Source organism: Hippocampus bargibanti, linkage group LG09, assembly GCF_051943395.1.
Source record: "Hippocampus bargibanti isolate YZ-2025 linkage group LG09, ASM5194339v1, whole genome shotgun sequence".
NCBI classification, from domain to species: domain Eukaryota; kingdom Metazoa; phylum Chordata; class Actinopteri; order Syngnathiformes; family Syngnathidae; genus Hippocampus; species Hippocampus bargibanti.
Genome location: NC_142742.1, coordinates 24,638,256 through 24,664,638, shown reverse-complemented (window position 1 = coordinate 24,664,638; position 26,383 = coordinate 24,638,256). Strand labels below are relative to the sequence as shown.

Sequence of the window (26,383 nt, the reverse complement as noted above, 5' to 3'; positions counted from 1 at the left end):
GGACAGAAAAGCCGCTTTGGCTCGCCCTTGCGCACCCTCAAATAAGCCACAAATGTTCCATTTAAGAAGTTTATTGGAAACGGGCTGCTGCTGCTGCTGCATCCCATCAAGTGTTTTCTTGGCAGCTGACAGAAGCGTACAAAGTCTTCTCTTAAAAATATTATAAATCAATCTTTACATTTTCGCATTTCATCTTATGTACACAAAAAAGTCCCACGAGCAGAAAAACAAAAACAGGAAATGGCAGGCGGAAACGAGAAGAAGCGAGCGGCCCACAAAATATCTGAAGGACCAAAGCGCCTTTTTTTTTCTTGGCACCTGTCGGAAATACAGGTAACGCCCGACTTACGACCATCCATACTTACAACCATCCGTACTTACGACCGCGACACGCAGACCCTATTTTTCCAATTTTAATTCGACGCCCGGCAACGCGTACAACCATTTTGGCCAGCCAGCATGTCACACTTGCACAGCAATCGACCGTGTGACGGCATCAGAGGCGGGGAGTTTGTGAGTCCTTTAGCCTCACCGAGTCTCCATTGAACATTCTGAATGGATTTCGACTTGCGACCGTTTTGACTTACAACCGCTTGTTCGGAACGGAACTCCGTGTCAAGTCGGATGTTACCTGTAAATGCAAATTGCCCCCTTTTTAACTCAAAACCTCTTCACTAAACAAAAACAAAACATTTATTTCTCCAACATTTTCTTCTTTTTCTTACTAAAATAGAAGCTTTCATTAGATAGAAAAGTTTTTTTTTGAAACCGGACTTCAAAATCTCATGTCAAAGAAATCATTTGCATAAGCAGCTGCTTTGGCTCCTCCCCCTGAACAGTGACCCCTCCCCCTTAAAAAAAAAAAAAAAAAAGACGAATCGCAGGTGACCTAAAAAGGAAGTGGATGCCGACAGGAAGTTGAAAGTTTTCTTAAAAATAAAGGTGATGTGTCAAGAAGGGAAGAATTTGTAAAAAGTGAACAAATAAGGACAGGAAGTGAGGACGTGAGTTTGGGGGCGGGACTCTGTCAATCCTGTTCTGTGGTCCTCCGTCTCATCAGTCAGTCAAACGGGCGTCCGTCCGTCCGTCCGTCCGTCCGTCATCACCTGCACTCGACGGCCATGTTGCTCTGAGCGGGCGAGGCGGAGGACGGGCTCATGGCTGCGTCCGAGGAACCCGAGGACCCCGAGGACGTGGTGGACGCGGTGGTGTTGGACACTGGGGAAAATGACGCCAGGCTTAACAATCACAATACATTTCATTACGACGCGGCTTTCAAAAACGCTCAAGGGCACTTTACGGTCACGCGATAAGTTTTTCTGTGGGTAAGCAGCGGCAGCCACAGGCGCCAGCGTTCACTCAACCCGGAACTCAAATAGAAAGGAAGCTAGCTAATAAATAGCTCACACAGTAGAGAGCTAGCAAAATAGCCAGATAGCCAATAGCTAGATAGCCAGCCAGCTAGACCGCTAATCACTAGCTGGCTAGCTAGTCAACCAGCTAGACCGCTAATAGCTAGCTAGTAGACGACTAACAGATTGCAAATAGGTAGATTGATATCGAGCTAATAGATAGCCCACATAGTAGATAGCTAGCTAGATAGCCAGCCAGATTGCTAATTGCTAGCCAGCTAGATAGCTAGTCAGCCAGCTAGACCGCTAATAGCTAGGTGTTAACCTGTCTGGCCTTGGACTAATTTAGTACTTGGTCAACGCCTTCACGGGACTCATTGAGGACTCGTTACAAGGACAAACCATTAAAATGTCTACGTTCTGTTGTTTTATAGTTGTGGTGCTTGGGACGGACGTCCAGGGGCTAAAGTATCACTTCATCGGTATCATTTTTAACTCATTCATTGGCAGACGTAATGCAAAATGTGAAAGGCCTTCTCTGCTGGCCTAAAAATATATGAATCACAGATTCTGGCTATCTAGCTAGCTATTAGCAATCTATTCACTAGCTATTAGCTACATATTCTTTAACTATTCGCTATCTATCTATCTATCTATCTATCTGGCTGGTAATGCAGCTAGGTACCGGCCGCGGACCGGTACCAGTCCGTGGTTGTTATTATCTAACTATGTTTTATTTTGAAAAATGAAAAATTACTAATTACATCCGTCTATGATTAACTCGACGCATGTGAAAACGCTTGTTACTGTTGTACATCTTATTTTGAAGGCATGTTTAAACATGACCATGGTGACCATAGAGTGTTAAGGGGTGTTGTTGTTAGCGCGATGTTACCAGGACTCTGCTAATAAAGTTGTATAAAAATACACAATGGATTCATGTTTATTATTATATTTAAAAGAAAGGAAAAAAAACAGTTTCCATGCCTGTTGTATGATTTTATTTTATTGTATTTATAAAGCGGTCCGCGGTGCAAAAAAGGTTGGGGACCACTGAGCTACATGGCTATCTTGCTAGTAAGCTAACTGTCTATCTGGCTATCAATTAGCTATCCATTTTCTATCTGTTAGCTAGCTAGCTTTCCATCTATTTGAGTTACTTCCGGGTCGAGAGCTTAGAAATAAAATGGATTATTACCGTGATAGCTTGGCTTACGAACTAAATTGCTTCCCAGAAAGTGTGCGTTCCAAACGTTAATTTCCCATAGGAAACAATTAAAATGAGAACAATGCATTCCCAGGTCGCTATAAGTATAAAACATCATTCCCAACTAAATAAGCCTTTAAAGTCCAAAAAGTACACACAATATACCTTATTTTATGTATACTAAAGGTGCTATGGTATTGTATTCCGGCCTGCTAGTGAATGGGCCCTCGAGTTTAGCTTAGCTTAGCTTAGCTTAGCTCCCGCTTACCTTCTCGCTCCTTCTTTTTTAAGCGCTTCCTGCGTCTGTCAATGGACGCCACCTCCGACTTGAGGCTCATGTAGTACTTCCTGATCTCCTGCAGTTTTTCCTGCAGGCAGGAGATCCTCTCGCTGCTCGACATGCTCTCCAGGGAGTCTAAGCAGGAGAAGGCGCGGCGTCAGGTGAGCGAGCGAGCGGGCGAGCGGGCGGGCGAGCGTTACCCAGCTGGAAGGTCCACTTGTTGGCTCGCGGCGAGGAGGCGGGGCTCGCTTTCTCCTTGGCGTGCGGCGACCCGGCGCCCGGACAGCGAGACTTGGCGGACTTTGGCAAAGGCGCAAGACGCGACTGGTCCTCGCTATCGCTGCTGTGACCTGATTGGTGGGGGGAGGAGTCTCGCGTTAGAAAGGGGGCGGCGCCAAAAGAAAGGAGCCGTACCGTTTTTGTCCGTCTTGGGGGTGCCGCCGCCGCGCTTGGCGGCGCCTTTCTGTTTCTTGGAGGGGGGGCTCGCCTGGCACTGCGACAGACGCTTTGGCCCTGAGGGGACAACGTGGACAAGCGTTAGCGGACATTCGCATCGACGGGCGAGGGGGGCGACTCGGGCGACGCGACCTCGGGCCTCCTGCGACGCGTCCGCCTGGCAGAGGTCCCGGGCGGAGCGGGGGCTGCCGGCGTCGAGGAGGAAGGGGCCGCGGGGCGACGGCGAGCGAGGGGGCGGCGCCCTGGCGAGGAGCAGGAGGGGCTCCGAGGACGAGGCGGGCTTGTCCTTGTCGTCCGGGTCGTCCAGGTCCACCTCGTAGCAAAGTAACGCCTCGGCGCCCATTTGCGGCTCCTCGCTCGGGGCGGGGCCGAGGGCCTCCGGGGGCGGCGGCGTGGGCGGAGTCACGGCCGCCTCCTCCGGGGGTCCTTCCTCGGAGTCCAGGTCCTCCGAGCGACCCGCCGCCTCGTCCGCCTTTGCCGTCCCGTGGCTCCCGCGCTCCGCCTCGGCGGCGCGCGGCGGGGACGGCGGGGATTCGGGCGACGCGCCGCCGCCGCCGCCCTCGGCGGGGCTCGCCGAAGACTTTGGGGAGGCGGGCGGAAGCTCGTCCGACTTCCTTTCGGGGCGGAGCTTCAGCTCGGGTTTTTCCTCTTCCTCCTCGCTGGCCGAGTCGGTGTCGGACGCGACCGCCGGAGGTTCCGCGTGGAGGCGCGGCGCCGGGAGGCAATGGAGGACCACCATTGGCTCATCCGGCCTTTTCGGGAGGCTTCGTGGGGCGGGCGTCGGCGCGGGCGCTTCGGGGATTACGGGCGGAGATTGGCCACAGTGAACGGTGAGCACGGGTGGCGAGGAGGGCGGAGTCTTGAGGTCTTCCGACGGCGCCGGGGGGGCGTCGTCCTGCGTCTCGGCGCTTCGGCTCGGCGCCTCGTCTATCTCGTTGATGATTGGCCGCTCGTTTGGAGGCTCGTCCTTCACCTTGACGACTTCCTCGGGGGGGTTCTCCTCGCCGGAGGGGCTCGCCGCCCGGGCGCCGTCCTCCCGCAACGCGTGGGTGGGCGTGGTCAACGTTGGCGCCTCGCTCGACGGCGCCCGCTCGGCTTCGGGCTGCTGCCCGGCGGTCTCCCTCTCGGGCCTCCCCCGCCAGGGGGACGGCTTCTTGTCAGGCGGCTCTTCTGATTCGCTGTCCACCGTCGAGTTCCCAGAATCCTCTGCGGGAAGAGGAAGTGGGCAAGTCAGCGGAAGATGCCCAAATGTCAAAGGTCGCCGTGGCGCTCACCATTTGAGGCGCGGTCCGAGTCGTACATGCCAGACGTCCTTCTGGTCCTCCTGATGCGGGCTGCGTCTACAGAAATGGGGGTGATGATTGACGCATGTTTGAGGCGCCCGGAAGTAACTCAAATAGAAAGCGAGCAAGCTAGTTAACAGATACAGAAATAATAATACATTTAATTTAGAAGCGTCTTTCAAAACTCAAGGTCACTTAACAGTCACGGGGTCGGTTTTTCTCTGGGTGAGCAGCGGCAGCCACACACGCTGGAGAGAGTTTTGAAAGGCGCTTAGAAATGAAATGTATAATAATTATTATTATTATTGTTATTATTATGATTGATGCATGATTGACGCATTCTCTGCGGCAAACGTCGGTTCACCAATGACGTTGGGGGGCGGGGCTTACTGTCGCCGTTGGCCAGGTTGGGCGGCGTCTCCGTTCGGGCGCTCTTCCCGTTGGGCCGCCCCTCGCCGCTCGGCGGCTTCCGGATCTGGGGGCGCCCTCGCTTGGCCGCCGCCGGCTTGGGGGGCGGCGGCGGGGGGGAGGCGTGGCCATCAGCCCCGCCATCAGGATCTTGTCTTCATCCTTGTCTGTCTCCTCTTTGTTCTGGGGCCAAAGGGTGAAAGGTCGTCAGAAGTCGAGCGGGGGGACGAAATGGCGGCTTACCGTCACCTTCTTCCTGGTTCTCTTGCGGGTTCCTTTTTCGGCGGGCCAGATGATACGATCGGCCTTCACCCATTCGTCGTACCTGGGAGGGGGCGGGGCAAAATGCTCAAATCAAGTTGGCCCATTCCAGCGATTGTAAATGGGGTTGGTTGCCCCCCCTTGCCCCTCCCAAAATGGCCTCCCACCTGACGTTCCAGCCGTAATAGTGCACCAGGTAGAAATGTTCTCCGTTGTCGTTGTCCGTCTTTTTGATGTGAGCCTCGTAGACCTTTTGCGTCTTTCCTCGCCCGTATTTGACTCGCACTTTGGTCCCCGTCAGGGCGTCGCCGTCCCCCTCGTCCTCGCTCCTGAACACGCAAAACCCCGCCCCCACGTTAAAAAAAAAAGGGACGTACGTCGCATGTTTTGTTTGTGCTAGCAAGTAGCCACCTAGCGCCCAGTCGCCTCTGCCGCAAGTCGTCATCGTCGTCCTCCTCTTCGTCGTCATCCTCATCATCATCATCCTCGTCCTCTTCATCCTGGTCCTCCTCGTCATCCTCCTCGTCATCCTCGTCGTCATCGTCGTCCTCGGAGCCCCTGTCGGAGCCGTCCAGACGTCGGCTGCTGCGCCGCCGCGCGGCGTCCCGGGGCTCGTCGCCGTTGTCGTTTCCTCCCTTGTTGGGAGGCTCCGCCTTGCTCGCCGCCGTGCCGCCCCGCCTCCTCGCCTGCAAGACACATCGAGCGAGGTCAATAAGAACATCATAATCCTTTTTATTCATAAGCGCCTTTCAAAACTCTCAAGGTCACTTTACAGTCACCGGATCAGTTTTTCTATGGGTGAGCAGCGGCAGCCACAAGCGCCAGCGTTCACTCAACCCGGAAGTAACTCAAATGGATAGAAAGCTAGCTAGCTAGCCAACAGATACCTAGCTAGATACCTAATAGATAGCTAGCTCGCCAGCCAGATAGCTAATAGATAGCAAATAGCTAGCAAATGATATTTTGGCCACCGTCGAATTAATAATAATAGTACATTTAATTTTCAAGCGCAAATTAGTCGATCGTTATCACCCGACACCTCCAGAGGCATCAAGACCTGAACGGGGTTTATAGCTAGTGACATATTTAATAGATAGCGAGCTAGCTAGATAGATAGCTGGCTAGATAGCTAGACAGATAGATAGCTAGCAAGATATTTAATATCTAGCTAGATAGCTAATAGATAGCGAGTGATATATTTAATAGATAGCGAGCTAGCCAGATAGATAGCTAATAGACAGCAAATATATAGCAAGCTAGGTAGCCAGCTAGAGAGCTAGCAAGATATTTAATAGCTAGCTAGTTAGATAGCTAATAGATAGCTATTAGACAGCAAATAGATAGCAAGCTAGGTAGCGAGCTACAGAGCTAGCAAGATATTTAATAGCTAGCTAGCTAGATAGCTATTAGACAGCAAATAGATAGCAAGCTAGGTAGCCATCTAGCCAGTTAGCTAGCTAATAGATCAACTCCCGGCAAGCTGGCGCACCCTGGGGGAGGTCTGCTTGTCTTTGCGCTCTTCATTGTCGCTGTCGCTGTCGGAGCGGACGCCCCCTTTGTCGCGGTCTTGGTCCTCGCCCAACTCGGCCCGGGCGCCCCTGGCGGCGCCGGCCATCCTGGGAACGGCGAGCGCTTTGAGGCTGCGCGGGTTGTTGTGGTGGATGGTCCGGAAGGTGATGCAGGCGGAGCGGCAGTACTCCTCAAAGCCGAAAAGGTACCTGGGAGGGCGAGCGAGCGAGCGGGTGAGCACTCGCCCGGAAACGAGGGTGGGGCGACGTCTCATAAACTGACTTCTTGTATGCCGTCTTGACGTTATACGAGGCCGCCGAGTTGAGGATGGGGATGCCCAGATCCATGTAGATCTGCTTCCACACCGTGCCGCTCTCAATCTGAAGCGCAAACGGGAACCATTTTGTGTTACGGTTGCTAAATGGCGACATCGGCGGCCATCTTAGTCAACGAGTGGCGGCCTCGCAAACGGAGAAATCTGCAATCCCAAGGGGGCAGCCATTTTGGATTCAAAAGCATTCCAAAAGCTCCCCCTGCCCCAAAACAGCCTTTTTGGACCAAAGTCCCCAAATCCCGCCTCCAACATCAAGTCCCGCCTTCTCGCTTGTTGGACGGCGGATCAAGTTACCTTGCGGCAGCCGCCATGTTGGTAAACCAATCGGAAGAGCTTGAACAGGTTCAAGTCCTTGTAGCCCAACACTGGAGGCTTGTTGATGGGCGTCCCTGATGGAAAAGAGCGCATACGGGCTTAGTACAAACAGCGACAAAAATTAACAGTAAAAAACAATGCCTGGGAAGGGACTTGCGGCTCTCTTTAGAGACCTGGATCTTTTGGCTCGGCTCACAAAAAAGAGCCGGGGCTCTTTCGGCTCTTCGGTTTATTTGGTTGCTTCTCTTCACTGCAGCGCACATGTGTGTTTGTGTTTGTGACTTTAACCAAAGGGGGGAAAAAAAGTCAGCCTATTACTAATATTACTAATATTATAATAATAATAAGAAGAAGAAGAAGAATGATAATACTAATAACAACGATACTAATCATAATAATTATAACGATACTAATCATAATAATTATAACGATACTAATCATAATAATAATAATAATCACAATACATTTCATTTGTAAGCGCCTTTCAAAACGATCAAGGTCAATTTACAGTCACAGGATCGGTTTTTCTGTGGGTGAGCAGCGGCAGCCACACGCGCCAGCGTTCACTCTACCCGGAATAACTCAAATCGATAGAAAAGTAGCTAGCTAGATAGCTAATTGATAACACAAGCCAGCGTTCACTCAACCCGAAGTAACTCAAATAGATAGAAAGCTAGCTAGCTAATAGATAGCTAGCCAGCGAGCTAGATAGATAAGATAGATAGCTAGCCAAGTAGACCGCTCATAGCTAGCTAACAGATAGCTAATAGATAGCTAGGTAGGGAGCTTAATAGCTCGCTCGACTGTCATAATTTCTGATGTTAAAGGAACCCTAACCATGAATTGTTTTCAAAGTTTACTCACATTCAATTTAACACCCCATAATCTTTGTTCCTAGGATTTTAGGAACGTCGTGGGAGCTGATTCCATTTGTTCACTTCAAAAAGCCGACTCTAAGAGCCGGGTCGTGTGTGAATGACACCTCACTACTGCGATGATGTGAACTCGGTTCAGCGCAAAAAAAAAAAAAAAAAAAAAACAACAAAAAAAGTCCATTTTTAATGGATTTCGACTTGCGACCATTTCGACTTACGACCGCTTGGTCTTAACGGAACTGGGTCGTAAGTCGGACGTTTCCTGTACATTTTTTCCTGTATTATTGGACTCACCTCGGTCCTCCATGAACTTGTAAAGTTGCTGCAGGAAGTGATCGCGCTCCTCCGGGTCGAGCTCCTCCTCGGGCTGCAAGATGGCGTGTTTAGCTTGGGAGACATTTGGGACATTTCAAGCGGATATCCAACCTCGTCCTTGAGCATCTTCTTCCTCTTCTCCTCTCGGTCCACGTCGTCGTCGTTATCATCGTCGTCGTCCTCGCTTTCTTTCTCCTCGCCGTTGCCGCCGCCGTTGTTGTTGTCGTCGTCGTCGCTGGTGGACGAGTCCAAGATCTGACTCATGTCCATCTTCCAAACCTCCGGCACCTCCTTGCGCCTCGCAAATCCTTGAGCCGCTTGAAAACCTGGCGAAGGGGGACACCAAGAAAGTTGAGGACCAGAGCAACGAAGGGGAGCGCGGCCTATTTGCTATCTATGAGCTAACTGGCTAGCTGCCTGGATATCTAGCTAGCTATTAGCCGGCTGGCTATCTAGTTAGCTATTTGATATCTATTAGCTAACTGGCTAGCTATCTATCTAGCCATCTATTAGCTGGCTGGCTATCTAGTTAGCTATTTGCTATCTGTTAACAAACTGGCTAGCTAGCTATTAGCTGGCTGGCTATCTAGTTAGCTATTTGATATCTATTAGCTAACTGGCTAGCTATCTATCTAGCTATCTATTAGCAGGCTGGCTATCTAGTTAGCTATTTGCTATCTATTAGCAAACTGGCTAGCGCTCTATCTAGCTATCTAGTTAGCTATTTGCTATCTATTAGCAAACTGGCTAGCGCGCAATCTAGCTATCTAGTTAGCTATTTGCTATCTATTAGCAAACTGGCTAGCGCGCTATCTAGCTATCTATTAGCTGGCTGGCTATCTAGTTAGCTATTTGCTAACTATTAGCAAACTGGCTAGCGCTCTATCTAGCTATTAGCTGGCTGGCTATCTAGTTAGCTATTTGCTATCTGTTAGCAAACTGGCTAGCTGGCTGGCTATCTAGTTAGCTATTTGCTATCTATTAGCTAACTGGCTAGCGCTCTATCTAGCTATCTATTAGCTAGGTGGCTATCTAGTTAGCTATTTGCTATCTATTAGCTAACTGGCTAGCTAGCTATCTTTTAGCTGGCTGGCTATCTAGTTAGCTATTTGCCATCTATGAGCTAACTGGCTGGCTATCTTGTTAGCTATCTGGCTAATTATCAACACACTGACCTCGTGTGTTAGAGAGCTCCGACTTGTTGATGCTGATGGAGTTGAGTGGGTGCACGTTCCTCCTGGAAACCGTGAAGCTGCGGCAAAGGGGAAGCGGGTGAGCACGTTGCACTCGGAAGGGGGACGCTTTTCATCAGATCAGTTCCAACTCACAACTTGGAGTCGCTGAAGGACCTGACCAGACATTGATCCTTCTTCACCACCAACTCGTCGTTGCAGCTGGGTGACACCACCTAGAACACGCCAACGGAGGGCTTGTCACGCGCACCGAGCGGGAACAATCCGGGTACAGTTACACCTTGGCTTACGAACTTAATTGGTTCCCAGACAGAGTGCTTAAGGTGAAAAAGGGTGTATCCCAAACATTAGTTTCCCATAGGAAACCATTAAAACGAGAATAATCCGTTCCCATGTCGCCATAAAACCTAATTTCCTACTACATAAGCCTTAAAACTACACCTTATTTTATGGAAAATAAATGTGCTATGGTATTGTAATTAAAGAAATAAACTGTCCTGTATGATAAAGTGGTTTTATTGACCTTTGTGATGGTCATTGATGGCTTGATGGAATGGAGTGGCCACTTTCATCAGCATGAAACACTTGATGAGGAACGTAACCTTCTTCTTCCACCATCTTGACGACTGATTCCTTGTAAGCTTTGGCAGCTTTATCGTCAGAACTGGCTGCCTCACCATGAAGAAGGACACTATGAATCCCTGTACGACGCTTCAAGTACTCGAACCATCCGTGGTTAGCCTTGAAATCATCAATGGATGACGAACTTCCAGGTTGCCTCTTGACGATATCCAAGTGAAGTGGCCGTGCTTTCATTTTACCTAGTTCCTCATCAATCATGTTCTGTTTAGCTGGGTTGATAGCTTTTTGCGTCAAGTGTACAGATTGCTTGTGCGGGTTATTTGTGGAGCCTGATTGATGGGATATTTTAACCTTGCAGCTAACCTCCGTGTGTATCCCAAAAAATAGTTTGTATGCCAAGATTAAATTCTTGTGAATTTAACGTTCGTAAGCCAAAAAGTTTGATAGCCAAGGCGTTCGTAAGCCGAGGTATCACCGTTTTTTTAATTTTTATTTTTCCTCACCAGGGCCAGGAAGCAGGTGGCGGGCTGCTCCTCCTTCTTGACGCTGCAGACTTTTCCCAGCAGGTCGTCGTTCAGCCGGCGGCGGTCGTCCTCCTCGTCCTCGCTGGACGTGGACTCGTTGTCGTCGTCCGCCCTGAGAGACACCCGAGCCGAGCCGTCAGCGCCGCCAACTTTTTTTCCATTAGGGAACTGCCGCCCGAAGGACTCACACAGCCTGCGAAGAGCGACGGCCGCGATTGGACTTCTTTCCGATGACCGGGGTGCCAAAGTGTTCCGGGTTGGTCAGGGGAAGCTGGTCCAAGGTCTGCGGACGAAGAAGACAAAATACAATGACAACACGCCTGTACAATCCAATCCAATCATATCGATTGATATAGCGCTTTAAGCTGTATACTTTCTATCTAACTAGGGAGATAGCTATCTATTAGTTATCTATGAGCTAGCTAGCTAACTTTCTATCTAGTTGAGTGAACGCTGGTGCGTGTGGCTGCCGCTGCTCACCCACACAAAAACCGATCCTTGCACACTGCACCGAAAATAAATAAATAAATAAATAAAAATCAGACTGTACCCTCCGCACCCTGCCCACAACCTTTTCCAGCGTCTCCCCTCAGACAGGCGAAACCAAATCCGGTTGACATTTCAACAGCTTCTTCCTCCTATTAGCCTTTATTCGTGTCCTCCATACTGTCTTTTTTTGATGATGATACTAGTGCGACGTGTTCTACATACTTAGGATTTGTGATCATATACAGGAAAGTGCTCTCACCTCACTCTCGGCAAAGTGCCGCTCGCCTTTCAGGCACAGAGACGACCGGCGCAGCGTCTTCTCGTCTCCGTCGTCAAAAACTGAAAAAAAAAAAAAAAAATGGGGTCACATGCGGGTCACACGCAGCGGCAGGTGCGCCGGGCGTGCGCTCACCGACGGTGTAGAGGCTGGCGTCCGTCAACTTGCTGATGACGGCCTCGCTGCACGGCCCCTCGTTTGTCTTCACCTCCACCGTAGAGCCCACCTGCGCACACACGCGCCATTAGCGTATTTTCCCGTGTTAAAGGCGCACCCAAAAGTCTTGATTTGCTTCTAAGGTTGAGCTTGCGTCTTATAGGTCAAGTCATAATCAACAGCAACTAGCGGCAGCAGCCACGGACTTCAACTACCATCACAAAGGGCTATGAAACGACTTTATTATACAGTACAGTTTATTATACATAAAATAAGGTCTATTTTGTGTAGTTTTAAGGCCGGAAATCATACAAAAACACCAACGAGTTAGCGTCCCAGTTTCAGTACGCTAAGTCGACCATTGCTGCCATCCATTGACAACTACCCTCACGAAGGTATATAAAATGACTTTATTACACAGTACATCTTATTTCTTTCATTACAATACAATCGCACATTTATTATACATAAAATAAGATCGTTTTGTGTAGTTTAAGGCTTATTTAGGAGAAAATGATGTTCTATGGGGACCCGGGAACGGATTATTCTCATTTTAATGGTTTCTTATGGGAAATAAATGTTTGGAAGACACACTTTTCGCCCTACACACACTTTCTGGGAAGAAATTAAGGTATCACTGTATTTGGAAAACTTTGATATCCATCCATCCATTGTCTAGACGGCTTAATCTTCATTAGGATCGCGGGGGCGGGGACATCCTGAACCGGTTGCTAGCCAATCGCAGGGCACACAGAGACAAACAACCATTCACACTCACATTTAGGTAGGGATCGAGCCACCTAGCGAGCGATCGAGCTAACTAATGAGCCAGCAAGCTAGCTCTTTCGATTCAGAGAGCCGGCTAATCCCTTGACATCAATGTGTCCAAATCAAGGCCCGGGGGCAAAATCTGGCCCGCCACATCATTTTATTCGGCCCGCTAAAGCAAATCAAACATGTGAAATTCAATGATCATTTATCGAGCTTGTTAGCGATCGAGCTAACTAACGAGTGAGCGAGCTAGCAAGTTCTCTTAGCTCGCCGGCTAATCCGTTTACTGATCAACATGCTCATCGTTGTCATGGCGATGAAGCTTCTTACCCTGAGGGGACCTTTGACCTGATCGTCGTGGACCACCTGGCTGGCGCTGCCCCCTTTCAGATTCACCTGCGGGGGGGAATAGACGACAACAAACAAATCAAGCGGGACCCCTGACGGATTCTTATTGGCTGAGGTGGGCTCCAAGACGATTAGCGGGTATGCTAATTGCACGCGGCGAGGATGAGCGCCGCCTTACCTTGACCTTCACTAGCCTCTTGACAATCTTAATCTTGGCCTCGCAGAAGGCCCCTCGGTACTTGGCGCTCACGTCGGTGCCCACCGTCAGGTAGGCGGGCTCGTCGGCTGCCTGAAAAAAAATGTTGCTTTTTTTAAAAAAACAGGCCAATTTGTACTCTGGGAGCGATGACATCACCATAAAAAAGAAACATTGTGAGAGGCTAAATGGTAGCATAGCAACATCTATCTTTGCGATGCTATATTGTGTTTTCATAGTCATCTAATTTTTGCCAGCTCGCCCTGCCAAGAAAGCGGGGTCACTACTAACCTCTCAATTACGTTCTGATCTCATCAGTACGGCACTAGTTTATTGTTCGGAACTATCTTTGCGATGCTAATTTGTGTTTGCATTGTCATCAAATTTTTACCAATTTTAAGGTGTTACGTGTCCGGCTTAGAAAGTGGAGTTACTACCAACCTCTCAATTACTCTCAGATCTCATCAGTACGGCACTAGTTAATTGTTCGGAACTATCTTTGCGATGCTAATTTGTGTTTGCATTGTCATCAAATTTTTACCAATTTTAAGGTGTTACGTGTCCGGCTTAGAAAGTGGAGTTACTACCAACCTCTCAATTACTCTCTGATCTCATCAGTACGGCACTAGTTAATTGTTCGGAACTATTTTTTGCGATGACCTTTTTATATTTGAATTAGTGGTGTACATTTCCGGGTTGAGTGAACGCCGGCGCGTCTGTCTGCCGCTGCTAACCTGCAGAAAAAAAATGTTCTTATCCTGGGCCTGTAAAGTGCCCTTGTGAGTTTTGAAAGGCACTCATAAATACAATGTATTATTCTTATCCTCATTATTATTATTATTAATATAAAAAAGTCCAAGAGGCTCACCTTCATCTTTTGTGCTTATTTGACAAAGTCCAGCTTTGGAGCTTTGTTGAATCCTGAAACGGGGGACAAAATAGAAACGTGTTAGACCCCCCCAAAAAAAAAGGCAAACCAGTTCCCGGTCAGAACCCTCAAGTTATTTTTGGACTCTCGGTCATCTCCGCCTCATCTCGGAAGGCTTCAACTTTTGCGCAGTAGCGTCAACGCAACCACATGGGAATCTCGGTGCTTGTTGAAGGCCGCAAACGTACGTGATGATTCATCACCTGAAAGACCGAAGCCATACATATGACACTACGTCACTTTACATACGACACTACCTCACTTTACATACGATAAATGACATGTATTGTCTGTTGTCATTTGTCTTGTCTTTTTGAGCCACATTCTAATTGCCTGGCACGCTGTGTCCGAGAGGACATTAATTTCATCTGTGCTGCATGTCATGCATATTAGCATATTTGACAATGAAGCTGACTTTGACTAAACGGAACCTCCCAAAAATAAACGGATGAATGTTCTTCTGTCTGTCTGTCATCAAGGCAAACTCCAGACGGCCATATTCCAGTGACCAGAGGAAGCCTGAGTGAAATAATGAGCGAGAAGAAGATTCCAGTGGGTGGCGGATGCTTCTTGAAGATGTTTCGAGTCCACAATCCAAAAGGAAAGTTGAACTTGGCCAACTGGAAGACAATAAAAGCAACGACAAGACGGTTGTCCCGAGAACCCCGGAACGACTGAAAAGCAGGCAGGTATCACGAACAAGAACCCAAATTTGGCATTCCCCTTGACTTCAAACTGCCGGTTTTTGTTGGATAGAACCAAAGAAGCCGACCGACCGGCCAGTCAACCGCTCGGTTCGTCCAAGCCCGAGCCCGGGAGCTCCCCTTTCCCTTCCCGCTTTGAGCTGAGCTCCTCGGTGAGTCACGTCGCCATGTCAGCTCAGCTAGCGCGGCTAACTTTAGCTCGCTTCTCTCTTCTCTCGCCCCCCCACCCCCTTTCCGGAGCGCCGTGAGAACGACGGGCAAACCGAGACGGGAAGCGAACCGAGCGACACTCGGTCGTCTTTCGGGTGGCGGCCAGAAAGTATTCGCCGCTCGAAGCGACGAGGCGGCGGTCGTGGTTGTCGCTGGTAGGCTGCGCCTGGTCTCCCATTAGCTTTAGCTAACATGCTAAACAGGAGAGCGACGAGCGAGCGAGCGAGCGAGCTAGTTTGGCCGCGGATTGAAAGCGTCTTGCTCGCAGGCGACAAAGAAACTAACTTTCTAGCCGACGATGTCATTAAATGTGACATGAGATAAAAGTCACTCGCTTCATTTGGATTCATTTCATATTCGGTTGTTTGACAAAAGGCGCACACACACACACGTACGTACACAAGCTTTCACATTTCTTCGGTGCGAAAACAAGCCGCGGCTGCCATTCAATTCGCCAGCGCGACGAAAGCCGACATGTTACCGCCGCCGGGGCTCCGCCGCTCGCCCGGACTGACGTGGCGTGCCCGACCGGGGCGGGCGACACTTTTCGGCCTCGTAAAATCAACATTTGATACTCACGTTCAACGAGGCGTCTCGCGTCCCTTTCGCCCGGGCTGGCGACGCGATACGCGAACAACAAGCTGTTGAGTCCCGAGCTGTATTTCCCGTCCGGCCATTGGCGCAAAGCACGGCGCCGCTCGCCGCCGAGCAAAGCGATTGGACGGCCAAATAAGCCCTTTTGATTGGTCCCGACCGCTCGGCGCTCGCTATTGGCGGGTACGAACGGGGCGCCTCACGGGAAATGACGACTTGTATCGCGCGACTTGCCAATGAGAGGAAAGGTGGGCGGGAAAAGTCGCCATTTGCGATGGCCATTGGTTGCCCGCGGAAGCGGGAGGACGTGCGACCTCATTGGCCGAGCGAACTTGCTTGTCTGCGTATAGCCACGCCCCCATGCTCCAAGTGACACTCGGTTGGGCTGATTTGACCGGCGTCCGCTTGTTTCCTCCACAAATAATACATTTTATTTCAAAACTCTCAAGGTCACTTTACAGTCACCGGTAAAATTGTTACGTGGGTGAGCAGCGGCAGCCACACGCGCCACTAATTAGACAGCTAATATATAGCGAAAGGCACTTGTAAATGAAACGTGTATTATTACCTAGCTAGTTATCTATTAGTTATATAGCGAGCTAGCTTTCTATCAATTCGAAATGAAATGTATTCTGATTATTATAAGACAAATACAAAATGGTTGCCACAGCGAGGCCATATATGGACATGGGTGTGAGACAAACGTCCACAAGGACACAGGGAAGAACCAGATAGCAGACATTTTATTTTCAAAACAGAATTATAAAACATGAAAATACTAAATCAAAAGAGTCCGAGGCTTCACATGTTGTCTTCGTCCGAGTCGTCTTCCTCTTCCAAAGAATCCTTAAAAAAAAAAAAATAAACGCACCGCTTTGTTAAAACCATCACACATTGCGGGCGAGTGCGAACGGGCGAGTGCGAGCGGGCGAGAGCGAGCGGGCGTCACCTTGGCGTATTTCTCCGCCTCCTCTTTAACGTCTTTGGGGACGAGGACGTGTCGTCCGTTTGTAACTGGGGAGACACAAAAAGTAGGAGGTCAGTCATCTTGATCATCGGCGGTCAAGCGGTGGACAACTGGCGGGTGTGGTCAGACAGCCAAGAGGAAGTGACATCACAGGAGTTCAGTCCAGTGTGCGAAACCTTTTGGACACTCATCATGATCATTAATAATCCATTTCATTTCTAATCGCCTCTCAAAACTCTCAAGCTCACTTTAGTCACAGGATCGGTTAATCTGCGGGTGAGCAGCGGCAGCCACACGCGCCAGCGTTCACCCAACCCAGAAGTAACTCAAATAGATAGAAAGCTATCTAGCTAATAGATAGCCTCGAAATAGCCAGCTTGATAGCTAATAGATAACAAAAAGATCGCTAATGGGTAGCCAGCCAGGTTGCAAGCTACACATCCAGCGAGGTAGCTATATAAGTAGTTGATAGCCAGCTAAGCTAGCCAGTCAGATAGCTAATACATAGTAAACAGATTGCAAATAGATAGCCAGATAGACTTCAAGATGGCGCCACGAGAGCGGCCAGCAGCTCCTGTATTTTATTTTTCTACTTCTTTCTTACCTTTCCGCTTCCATTCATAACTTTGCTGCTGCGTTACTTCCGGGTAGAGTGAACGCTGGCGCGAATGGCTGCCGCAACTCACCCACCAAAAACGGATCCCGTGACTGTAAAGTGGCCTTGCGAGTTTTGAAAGGCACGTAGCAATTAAATGTATTATTATTATTATAAGTAGTAGATAGCCAGCTAGCTAGCTAGCTAGCTAGCGAGCCAAATTGACGCTTTGGCAGCCTTACTTTCTCCGACCCAGCTGAGCTCCAACTCAAACGCTTTGTCCTTGACCTCGTCGTGAACGATGTAGATGCTGAATACACACAAAAACAAAAAAAAGGGGTCAAAAAGTTACATTTTTGCCGCTGCCCCAAGCGGACAAATAGTAAATCGCCACTTTAGAAAAAGAAAAAAAAAATGCCGATTTATTATTTGTCTATTTTCTAAATTCTTGTGATGATTTTCTAGAGAAAAAAAATGTATATAAAATTGTGATTTTCTAATTTTCAAAACTTTTTCAAAAATGATTTCATAAGTTTACAAAAAAGTATATATTTTCTCAATTTGTTTACATTTTCTAAAATGGCAATTTACAACTTTTTTCTGAAATGACAATTTTTTTATTTTAAAAAATTCTAAAATGGCCACTTTCACTTTTTTAAACATTTTTTAAAATGGCAATTTTCTAATTTAATGTAACATTTTTAATAAAAAAAAATCTGATTTTCTGAAATGCCGATTTTCTAATTCCTTCAATTTTTGTAAAATGGTGATATTCTAATTTTTTTAAACATTTTCAAAATTGTCAAACATTTTCTAAATTCCTAAATTTTTGTAAAATGGTGATTTTCTAAATTTAATAAAATATGTCTATAAAATTGCCATTTTGTAAAACATTTTCAAAAATGCCAATTCTATAAGTTTACAAAAAAATTATACACTGGTGATTTTCTCAACATGTCTACATTTTCTAAATGTTTTTACATTTTTTAAAATGGCAATTTTCTAATTTACTTTAACATTTTGAATCTTTTAATTTTTTTTCCACTTTGTGAAATGGCGATTTTTTTAAAAGCTTCAATTTTAGTAAAACGGTGATTTTCTATTTATTTATTTATTTATTTATTTGCACAAAACGACCATTTTCAAAATTGTCAAACATTTTCTAAATTCTTGTAAAATGCTGATTTTCTAAATTCAAAAAATATATATGTCGATAAAATTGCGATTTTGTAATTTTTTCTAACATTTTCAAAATGTAATAAGTATATATATTTATATAAATGGTGATTTTTTTGGAAAAGTTTTCTAAAATGGCAACCCCCCCATTTATTAAAATGGAGGATGAGGATGGCGGCGCTGACATTTTGGCGACCTCCTTGACGAGCTCCCTGCAGCTCATGTCCTTCATCTGCAGTTTTTCAATCTCCGTCTTGGCGGCTTGTTTGGCTTTCCCGATGGCGCAGCCCCAGTAACCCTGAAAGACGCAAAAGCGGCCCATGAGGGAAATGCGGCGGCGGCGGCGAGGAGGAGGAGCGGCCGCCGTGACGCGTGCGGTCAGACAGCCAAGAGAAAGTGATGACATCACGTGACATCAGCTACTTAAGCGAAACCTTCTCTGCATCATCACGCCCACGCGCCGCCGTTAATGAGCAATTTAATTAATAATACGTCACTTCTAAGCACCTTTCAAAACTCTCAAGGTCACTTTAGTCCGTTTTTTTTTCTGTGGGTGAGCAGCGGCGGCCACACGCGCCAACCCGCAATTGCTGCTAATGTATAATATGGTCTATATCTCTAGTTCCTTATTTCATTAGCTTTCTAACTAGCTATCTCTCTAGCTAGCTATAGCTAGTGTTTATTCTACAAAAGGAACTAGCACCAAAAGAGTCTGATATTCATATTCTCCATATGAATGGCAATATAGCATAATCACTACGAGCTGTCGCGAGCTTGCTATTCGCTATCTAGCTAGCTTTCTGTCTATTTGAGTTACTTCCAGGTTGAGTGAACGCTGGCACGATCTTGAGAGTTTTGAAAGGCGCTTATAAATGAATGGTATTATTATCTGGCTGAGTGATTATTAGCTAACTCTTAGCTAGCCAGCCTTCTATCTATTTGAGGTACTACCTACCGGGTAGCCTTAGCCAATGCTAGCAGCTATAATGATACATTTCATTTCTAAGCACCTTTCAAAACTCTCAAGGTCACTTTACAGAGACTGGATCAGTTTTTCTGTGGGTGAGCAGCAGCAGCCACACGCTCGACCCGGAATAACTCAAATAAATAAAAAGCTAGCTAGCTAGCTATTACATAGCCAGCTAATAGACAGATAACAGATAGTCAGCCAAGTAGCTAGCTAATAGATAGCTAGCTCGCTGGATAGATAGCTAACAGATAGCCAGCCAGCTAGCTAATAGATAGCTATCTAGCTGGATAGCTAGCTAACAGATACTAGGCCACAAACGCCGCGACTCACGTAGGAGACGCCCGAGGGGTCCACCATGTAGAGCTGCGGCCCGTCGTCTTTGTCGTGGGAGCCCAGGATGAAGCTGCGGGCGACAATGGACGTTAGCCCGTCGGCGCGCCGAAGGGCAGCCGGACGGGCGACACTCACCTGCAGCCGAAGGGCCGCACGGCGCTGTATAGCGTGTAGGCGTGCACGTACATGGCCACGCGCTCAGACAGGTGCTGCGGGGGAACAGGAAGTGGCGTTAGCGCAAACGGGCACACTTACGGGGCCGCAATATCGAATTCAGATATGGGGCAGTCGCGCTGTTAGCGGCGTGTGCTAAGTGCTGCCATCTACAGGCTCAATGAGGAAGTGCAAATGTCAAAAAATGAGTTTTGAATTTTCTAAAATGGCCATTTTCTAAATTCTTAAAAATAAAAAAATACATACATATATCTAATTGTGATTTTCTAATTGTTTTTAACATTCTCAAAAAAGGCGATATATACATTAAAAGAATTATAAAATGGTGATTTTCTACATTTGTTAACATGTTCTAAAATGGCGATTTACTATTTGTTTATTTTCAACTTTTAAATACATATATAAATTTATGATTTTTTAAAATGATTTTAAAAAACGAAATTCTTAAAATGTTTGTAAAATGGTGATTTTTTTAAATAAAAAATTATAAAAAGGCATTTTTCATCGTTTTCCATTTTCTAAAATGGTGATTTTGTGAATTTTTACACAAAACTATAAAATGGCCATTTACTATTTGTTTATTTTCTGCTCACCAACAGAAATAAAATATCTTGTGACTGTAAAGTGCCCTTGAGAGTTTTGAAAGGCGCTTATGAACGAAATGTACTATTATAAATAAACATATAAAATAGTGATTTCCTAATTTTTTTACACATTTTCAAAAATGGCGATTTCATAATTCTGCAAAAAATTATAAATGGCGATTTTGTAAATCTGTTTACATTTTCTAAAATGGCGATTTACGATTTGTTTATTTTCCAAAATGGCGATTTTCTAAATAACGAAAATAAAACTAACAAAAAAATTATACATGCATATATAAATGGCGATTTTCTAAATTTGTGAAAATAGTGATTTTCTAATTTAATAAAATACTAAAAAGGCATTTTTGATTTTATAAAACGGTGATGATGATGAAGTTCACTATATCTATATACAGTAAAGTCTCGTTATATCGATATTCAAGGGAGTCCGAAAAAATATCGATATAACCGGGACTATCGATATATCCCATATCGATATAACGAGACTTTACTGTATGTGTGTGTGTGTGTGTGTATATATATATATAGTGAATTTCTAAATTCGTTTACATTTTCTAAAATGGCGATTTTCTGAATCTATCTAAATATATATAAATGGTGATTTTCTAAATCACAGGTGTCAAAGTCAAGGCCTGTGGGCCAAATCCATTAAATTCCATGATGATTGCTAAAATCTGAGCCAAAATATCATATTTTTGGATGTCAACCACAATAAAAGTCATTATTCTTGACTTTAGATTTGAAAACGAGTCATTCATTAATTTGCTGTGTACTCTATATGTAATATTTGAAGGGATTTAAACATTCTAATGGCTTCCCCAAATTCATAACGGCCCTCCAGAGGAAACCAGAACTACAATGTGGCCCGCGGCAAAAAATGACTTTGACACCCCTGTTCTAAATACCAAACATTTTATAAAATGGCGATTTTCTAAGAGAAAAAAAATTCTAAAAAGGCATTTTTCTATTGTTTTCATTTTCTAAAATGTCAATTTTCTCTTCTTTTGTAAAACGATGACCAAAAATGAACTTGGAAATGTCCGCAGTGCCTTGAACACACCTTGAGAGGAACGTCGTGGCCGTAGCTGGAGCGGAAGTTGGACGCTTCTTCCCGAGCCACTTCAGCTAGCGAGCGGGCGTCCGCCAGAAGGCCCGCCACGGCCTGTTGAGGGAAGCGCCAGAGAACGGTGACCCCGGGTGTCAAGCTCCGCCCCCTCGGCGGCGTGCAAAGGCAAAGCGCGCTCACCATGCCGACGTGTTTGTCGATGTTGAAGATGCGTTTGTTGGAGCCCTCCTCGTACAGTTTGGACAACACCAGCTTCTCCACGCCAAACACGACGCCATCTTTGCAGCGGATTCCGATGGCTGTGCTGAACACAACGGCGGACGCGAAGTCGGCATTTCGGTGACGTTTCCCCCCCACGGAAAATGGAGTCGGAAAGGCGAGCTCACCCACCTGCTGTTCTCCACGGCCTTGATGGCGTACTCCACCTGAAAGACTCGCCCGTCGGGGGAGAAGGTGGATGCCGACAGGTCGTACTGCAACACAAACACGACCATGGAACAAATACATCAAGTTAGCTACCTAGCTAGACAGCTAACAGATAGCTAGCCAGCAAGGAAGACACCATTCAACCAGAAATAACTCAAATAGATCAAGTTAGCTAGCTAATATATGACTAATAGATAGCTAGTTGGACAGCTAATAGATAGAAAATAGATAGCTAGCTAGGTAGCCAGCAATGAAGACCCTGTTCAACCGGGAATAACTCAAATAGATCAAGTTAGCTAGCTAGGTAATAGATGGCAACTAGATAGCTGGTTACGTAGCATGCAACAGTGACCCCCGTCTAAATAGATCAAGTATGCCAGCTAGCTGATAGATGACTAATAGATAGCTAGCTAGCTATCTAGTTAAACAGTCAATAGATAGCTAGCTAGGCAGCCAGCAACGGTGAGCCCGTTTGCCCGGGAATAACTCAAATAAATCAAATTAGCCAGCTAGCTAATAGATGACTTACTCAGCCCCAGAAAGCAAAGCAAACTGTGTGCAAGTCCAAATTAATGGCCACCACGGAGACGCCATTTTGTTTGTTTTGGAGCAAGGACTGAGTCAATCCAGGTAACATCCGAGTTACGACCGCCCGTACTTACGACTACGACCGCCATTTTTTTTATTCTATGCCTGGCACCGCAATGCTTTTGGCCGTTAGCAGGGAGAGCCATTTTTCAACAGCTGTACTCTTTACGTATAAGTGCATTCGTTAACCGACAATATAAAATTAAACATAAAATATACATCGAGAATATGAAATATAAAAATGATAAAAACGACACTAAAGGGTAAGCATTTGTATACATTATACAGGTAGTTATACAATAATATAAATCGATAATCTGAAATATAAAATGATGAAAATGACACTAAAGATTATATTGTTTTTAAATTATTTATAACATGTATCAATGAAGTGTAAACAATTTGGTACATAATATAGTATTCAATGGAAAAAGTTGCTTTAAAACAACAGATTGACATCCTATACTATTCTGTCGTGTAAAGGTCGGCCATTTTGAATGGTTTCGACTGAAGTCCATTTAACTTTCGAGCGTTTTGTCAGAATAGAAGTCGGTCGTAACTCGGATGTTACCTGTATTTAAAAATATATATATTTCTATTGATCATTAGATTTGAATTGACACGTTTTTATCTTCCATAGCTTATGTCGTCAATTGTATTCGCTGATGCCACGTGTTTGCTAAATGTGGAATAGATACCAAATCAGAGTTCAACCAGGATATAACGAACGCGCGGAAACAAACATGTACATTTCGCCACTGCAAGACGAGCTAAGTAGACAGTTAATACTGTAAATAGATAGATAGCTAATAGATAGCAAATAGCTAGCTAGCTCGATCACCAGCTAGTTAATGATTAAATTTAATCTGGAATTGTGAACGTCTTTTTATCGTTTCAAATCACGGCGTACTACAACTTTTACACGAGAATTGTCGTCATATATACGAGCAGCTAAAGGCTAATCAAATCCAATATAAAGTACACGTGTCGCGATCAACGATTAGCATCAGTTATTACTTCTGCTTATTTCAAAATAAGCTCAAATATGTCGCAGGCATATTCGAATATTTGCTATTCGCACTCACCTAGTACAAAAAACGTGACAATATTTGCCGAAGGCCGAATAACTTGAGCCTACCGTCGATTTTCTGCTTCTGGGCCGCCGGACCACGCGGCCAATGTCATATACTACAGTAATGCCGTAAACTGTCATGAAAGTGTCGTAAGAACGTCGTGCTAATAACGCACACACAAACAACGTGGATAGACTCTTCACAAAAGTCACTCACGTCTGAAGCGGTCCAGGGGTTTGGACAATTTAAGAACCTCGATAGGAAGGGGCATATAATCAAAATTTAATATGCCCGAAATTGTTGTCATTTTTCAACTCAACTCAAATGTATTCATGGCGCACTCTAAAACAACAATCATTACCTTTGATAACTTTGCTGCTGTGACAAGTAAATGTTTCCACTGCGAGACGCATAAAGCCAAATGCAAACCAATCGTTATACCCAAAGTGCTGCACACGCAGCAAATATCATATACACGACATTAAATACAGCTTTTATTGTTTATATTAAGAACAAAGACAGTATAAAGCACAAAATAGCAAAACGAAGATCGCGTCTGGTCCATGCTAATCAAACGCCAAAGGATACAAATGAGTTTTAAAGACGGACAGGGATTATAAGGAAAAGTTAATCAAATTGAAACGTGAAATATATCGCTAGAATTGCTGGGGAAATGTTATAAATCGTAAAATAGTTTGATTAAAACGTTTTAGAACGAGTGTTACTGATCCCGCTCCCAGTTTCGTCACATCTAATATGGCGCACGTCTTGACGTTTCGCTGTTGCGGGCCAACCCACTTAATGAAGCTTCGTCAACCAAGAACAAAATAAACCACGCGAAATCTCCAAAGCGCGATCGAGTTTTGTGTTTCTGGTGACCGATCGCAACTTTTGAGTCAAACTCCGAGACGACGACACTCCTGAACGCTTCCAGTTTCAGATTAGCATCGAGGTGCAAGGCCGTCCTCGCGACACTGAAGTGACTCAGCAGCAGCCTAACAGCTAACTCGCTAGCTAGATGCTATTCTTAATGAAATACTTTCTCCCCCAGACACTCTTGAAAAATAGAACAATTACGCTTGTAAAACAAAATGTTGTACGCGAGACAAAATGCTTACCCCGGTGCCAATGGAGCTCATTTTGACGTCGACGGTTGGTCCGGTGTGGAAGTGCAAAACAGCATAAGGAACATGAAGCTTCTGTTATTCATGCGACATTTTCCGGCAACCACCTTCACAATAATAGCCTCTGGCGTCATCTTTTTTTTCACGCTACACTACAGGTATTTGTCATTTCTGCGAAAGGTTTCCCTCGAAATGAAAGGGTATAATTTTGGTTAAAACGAGTCATTTTATCCGACCTATTTTGGTGAAAATCAAAGCAATCATACAAGGTACTCCACATTGGGGATCTACTTCGTTTTTTTTGAGGGGGTACGTTTTAATAACTGCATTTTGAAATACACGATGCGAGCGTGATTACAATGCAGTTCGTTTTTAATCGATGAAAAGGTTTCTTCAGCCGTCATCTGTACTTCTTTCAAGGTGTCGGACGTTTCGCTTCTCATCCAAGAGGCTTCGTCAGCGAACTAAATTTTGCTGGTAGCTCTGGCCCTATGTTATGTATATATCCCTACTGTCCAGACGTGTCGGTGCCAGGCCTCTGCTGCTCTAAGCTTGGGGGAGCAGAGGACTATTTCCTGAGGCTACACTCATTACTTCTATTGTGCTGAGTGATTATGGTCTACGACTGGCCTGATTTCCCCATTTGCTCTGGTATCACCTCATCAGCAAAACTAACCCTATGTAGCCTAAGCAGTCGATTGTACGAACGATCCAAATTGAACCTCACCCCAACATGGCGATTTAGTGAAGAGTTTTGCTGTTTTCTGAAAATCGCTTCTTTGACTCCCCTTTCAAAGCATCTATTTTCTTTCGCTGAGATTTTAACCTCATTGTCGTCAAATGAGTGGTTGCTAGCTTTTAGGTGCATATGTACTGCAGATTGAGGTCCACTAGTATTATCCCTGCGATGTTGATAGTCTTTTTTGGAGAATTTGTTGAGTCTCCCCAATGTATTGCTCTTTACAATTTTCATTTGTACAGTGTATTGATTAAACTACATTACTTTGTTTTTCATTTGGCAGCCTATCTTTTGTGTTTATCGGTTTGAAATAAGTCGGAATTTTGTGTTGCCAAAGGACCTTTTGTAGTTTTTCAGAAACCCCTGCAATGTAAGGTACTGCTACTCCTCTCCTTTTTGTATCTTCAGAATTTTTGTTTTCATTCCCCATTCTTTCTTTCCGACATTTGTTGAATGACCACTGAAGGTACCCACAGTTCGTGGGTGCTCTCCTGATATGTTTTGACTCCTTTTCTGTACCTTCAACTTGTTGGTATTAGTTTAGCCCTATGCTGCAGCGTTCTGATACCGCCTAGTTTGTGTTGTAGAGGGTGGTTAGATTCCAAAAGTAAGTATTGGTCAGTGTGCGTGGCCTTCCTCAAGACTTCTGTTTTTGGCGCTCTGTCCTCTTTTATAATTACTTTACTTTTATACCGTCGAGTTATTGTGAAAAATAAAAACAGTTTTGAACCAGTGTCGTCGGTTGACTAATACTAACTGCACAAGCTAGCAGCAGTAAAGTAGCAGTGTCACCTGTACACATTGTAATGATTCAGCACAATTTTCTGTCTACAGTAAAGTCTCGTTATATCGATATTCAAGGGAGTCCGAAAAAATATCGATATAACCGGGACTATCGATATATCCGACCCTGTCTGCATGTAATTTTCTCCGTGCGTGCATAGAATTAGTATCGATATAACCGGGACTATCGATATAAC

General features: G+C 45.7%; 2 protein-coding genes and 2 non-coding genes across 4 annotated transcripts; all 4 read right to left on the bottom strand.

Annotated features, from left to right (window-relative positions):
- Nucleotides 1-55: 55 nt before the first annotated feature.
- arid4a (AT-rich interaction domain 4A) lies at nt 56-15,357 on the bottom strand. Its single transcript, XM_089004637.1, is given in 25 exon segments — nt 56-1,218; nt 2,828-2,974; nt 3,040-3,189; nt 3,254-3,352; nt 3,428-4,501; nt 4,570-4,635; nt 4,969-5,107; nt 5,110-5,169; nt 5,236-5,311; nt 5,415-5,576; nt 5,659-5,933; nt 6,737-6,965; nt 7,039-7,136; nt 7,385-7,479; nt 8,575-8,647; nt 8,707-8,921; nt 9,771-9,847; nt 9,924-10,003; nt 10,874-11,006; nt 11,083-11,177; nt 11,643-11,722; nt 11,796-11,886; nt 12,918-12,983; nt 13,114-13,224; nt 14,000-15,357. Coding segments are annotated over 25 exon segments (3,813 nt in total). The 5' UTR covers nt 14,006-15,357; the 3' UTR covers nt 56-1,102.
- Nucleotides 15,358-16,292: 935 nt separating this feature from the next.
- On the bottom strand, nt 16,293-24,789 carry psma3 (proteasome 20S subunit alpha 3). Its single transcript, XM_089004946.1, has 10 exons — nt 24,659-24,789; nt 21,844-21,926; nt 21,634-21,757; nt 21,448-21,549; nt 19,744-19,817; nt 19,606-19,678; nt 18,491-18,603; nt 17,372-17,439; nt 16,517-16,581; nt 16,293-16,413 (listed from the first exon to the last, which is right to left on the bottom strand). Exons 1-10 carry the CDS (start codon nt 24,677-24,679, stop codon nt 16,369-16,371), a joined length of 768 nt encoding a protein of 255 aa, XP_088861072.1. The 5' UTR covers nt 24,680-24,789; the 3' UTR covers nt 16,293-16,368.
- On the bottom strand, nt 16,654-16,734 carry LOC148894110 (small nucleolar RNA SNORD53/SNORD92). Its single transcript, XR_016116113.1, has one exon. It is a non-coding gene; the product is annotated as a small nucleolar RNA SNORD53/SNORD92 (small nucleolar RNA).
- On the bottom strand, nt 18,680-18,761 carry LOC148894109 (small nucleolar RNA SNORD53/SNORD92). Its single transcript, XR_016116112.1, has one exon. It is a non-coding gene; the product is annotated as a small nucleolar RNA SNORD53/SNORD92 (small nucleolar RNA).
- Nucleotides 24,790-26,383: the final 1,594 nt, after the last annotated feature.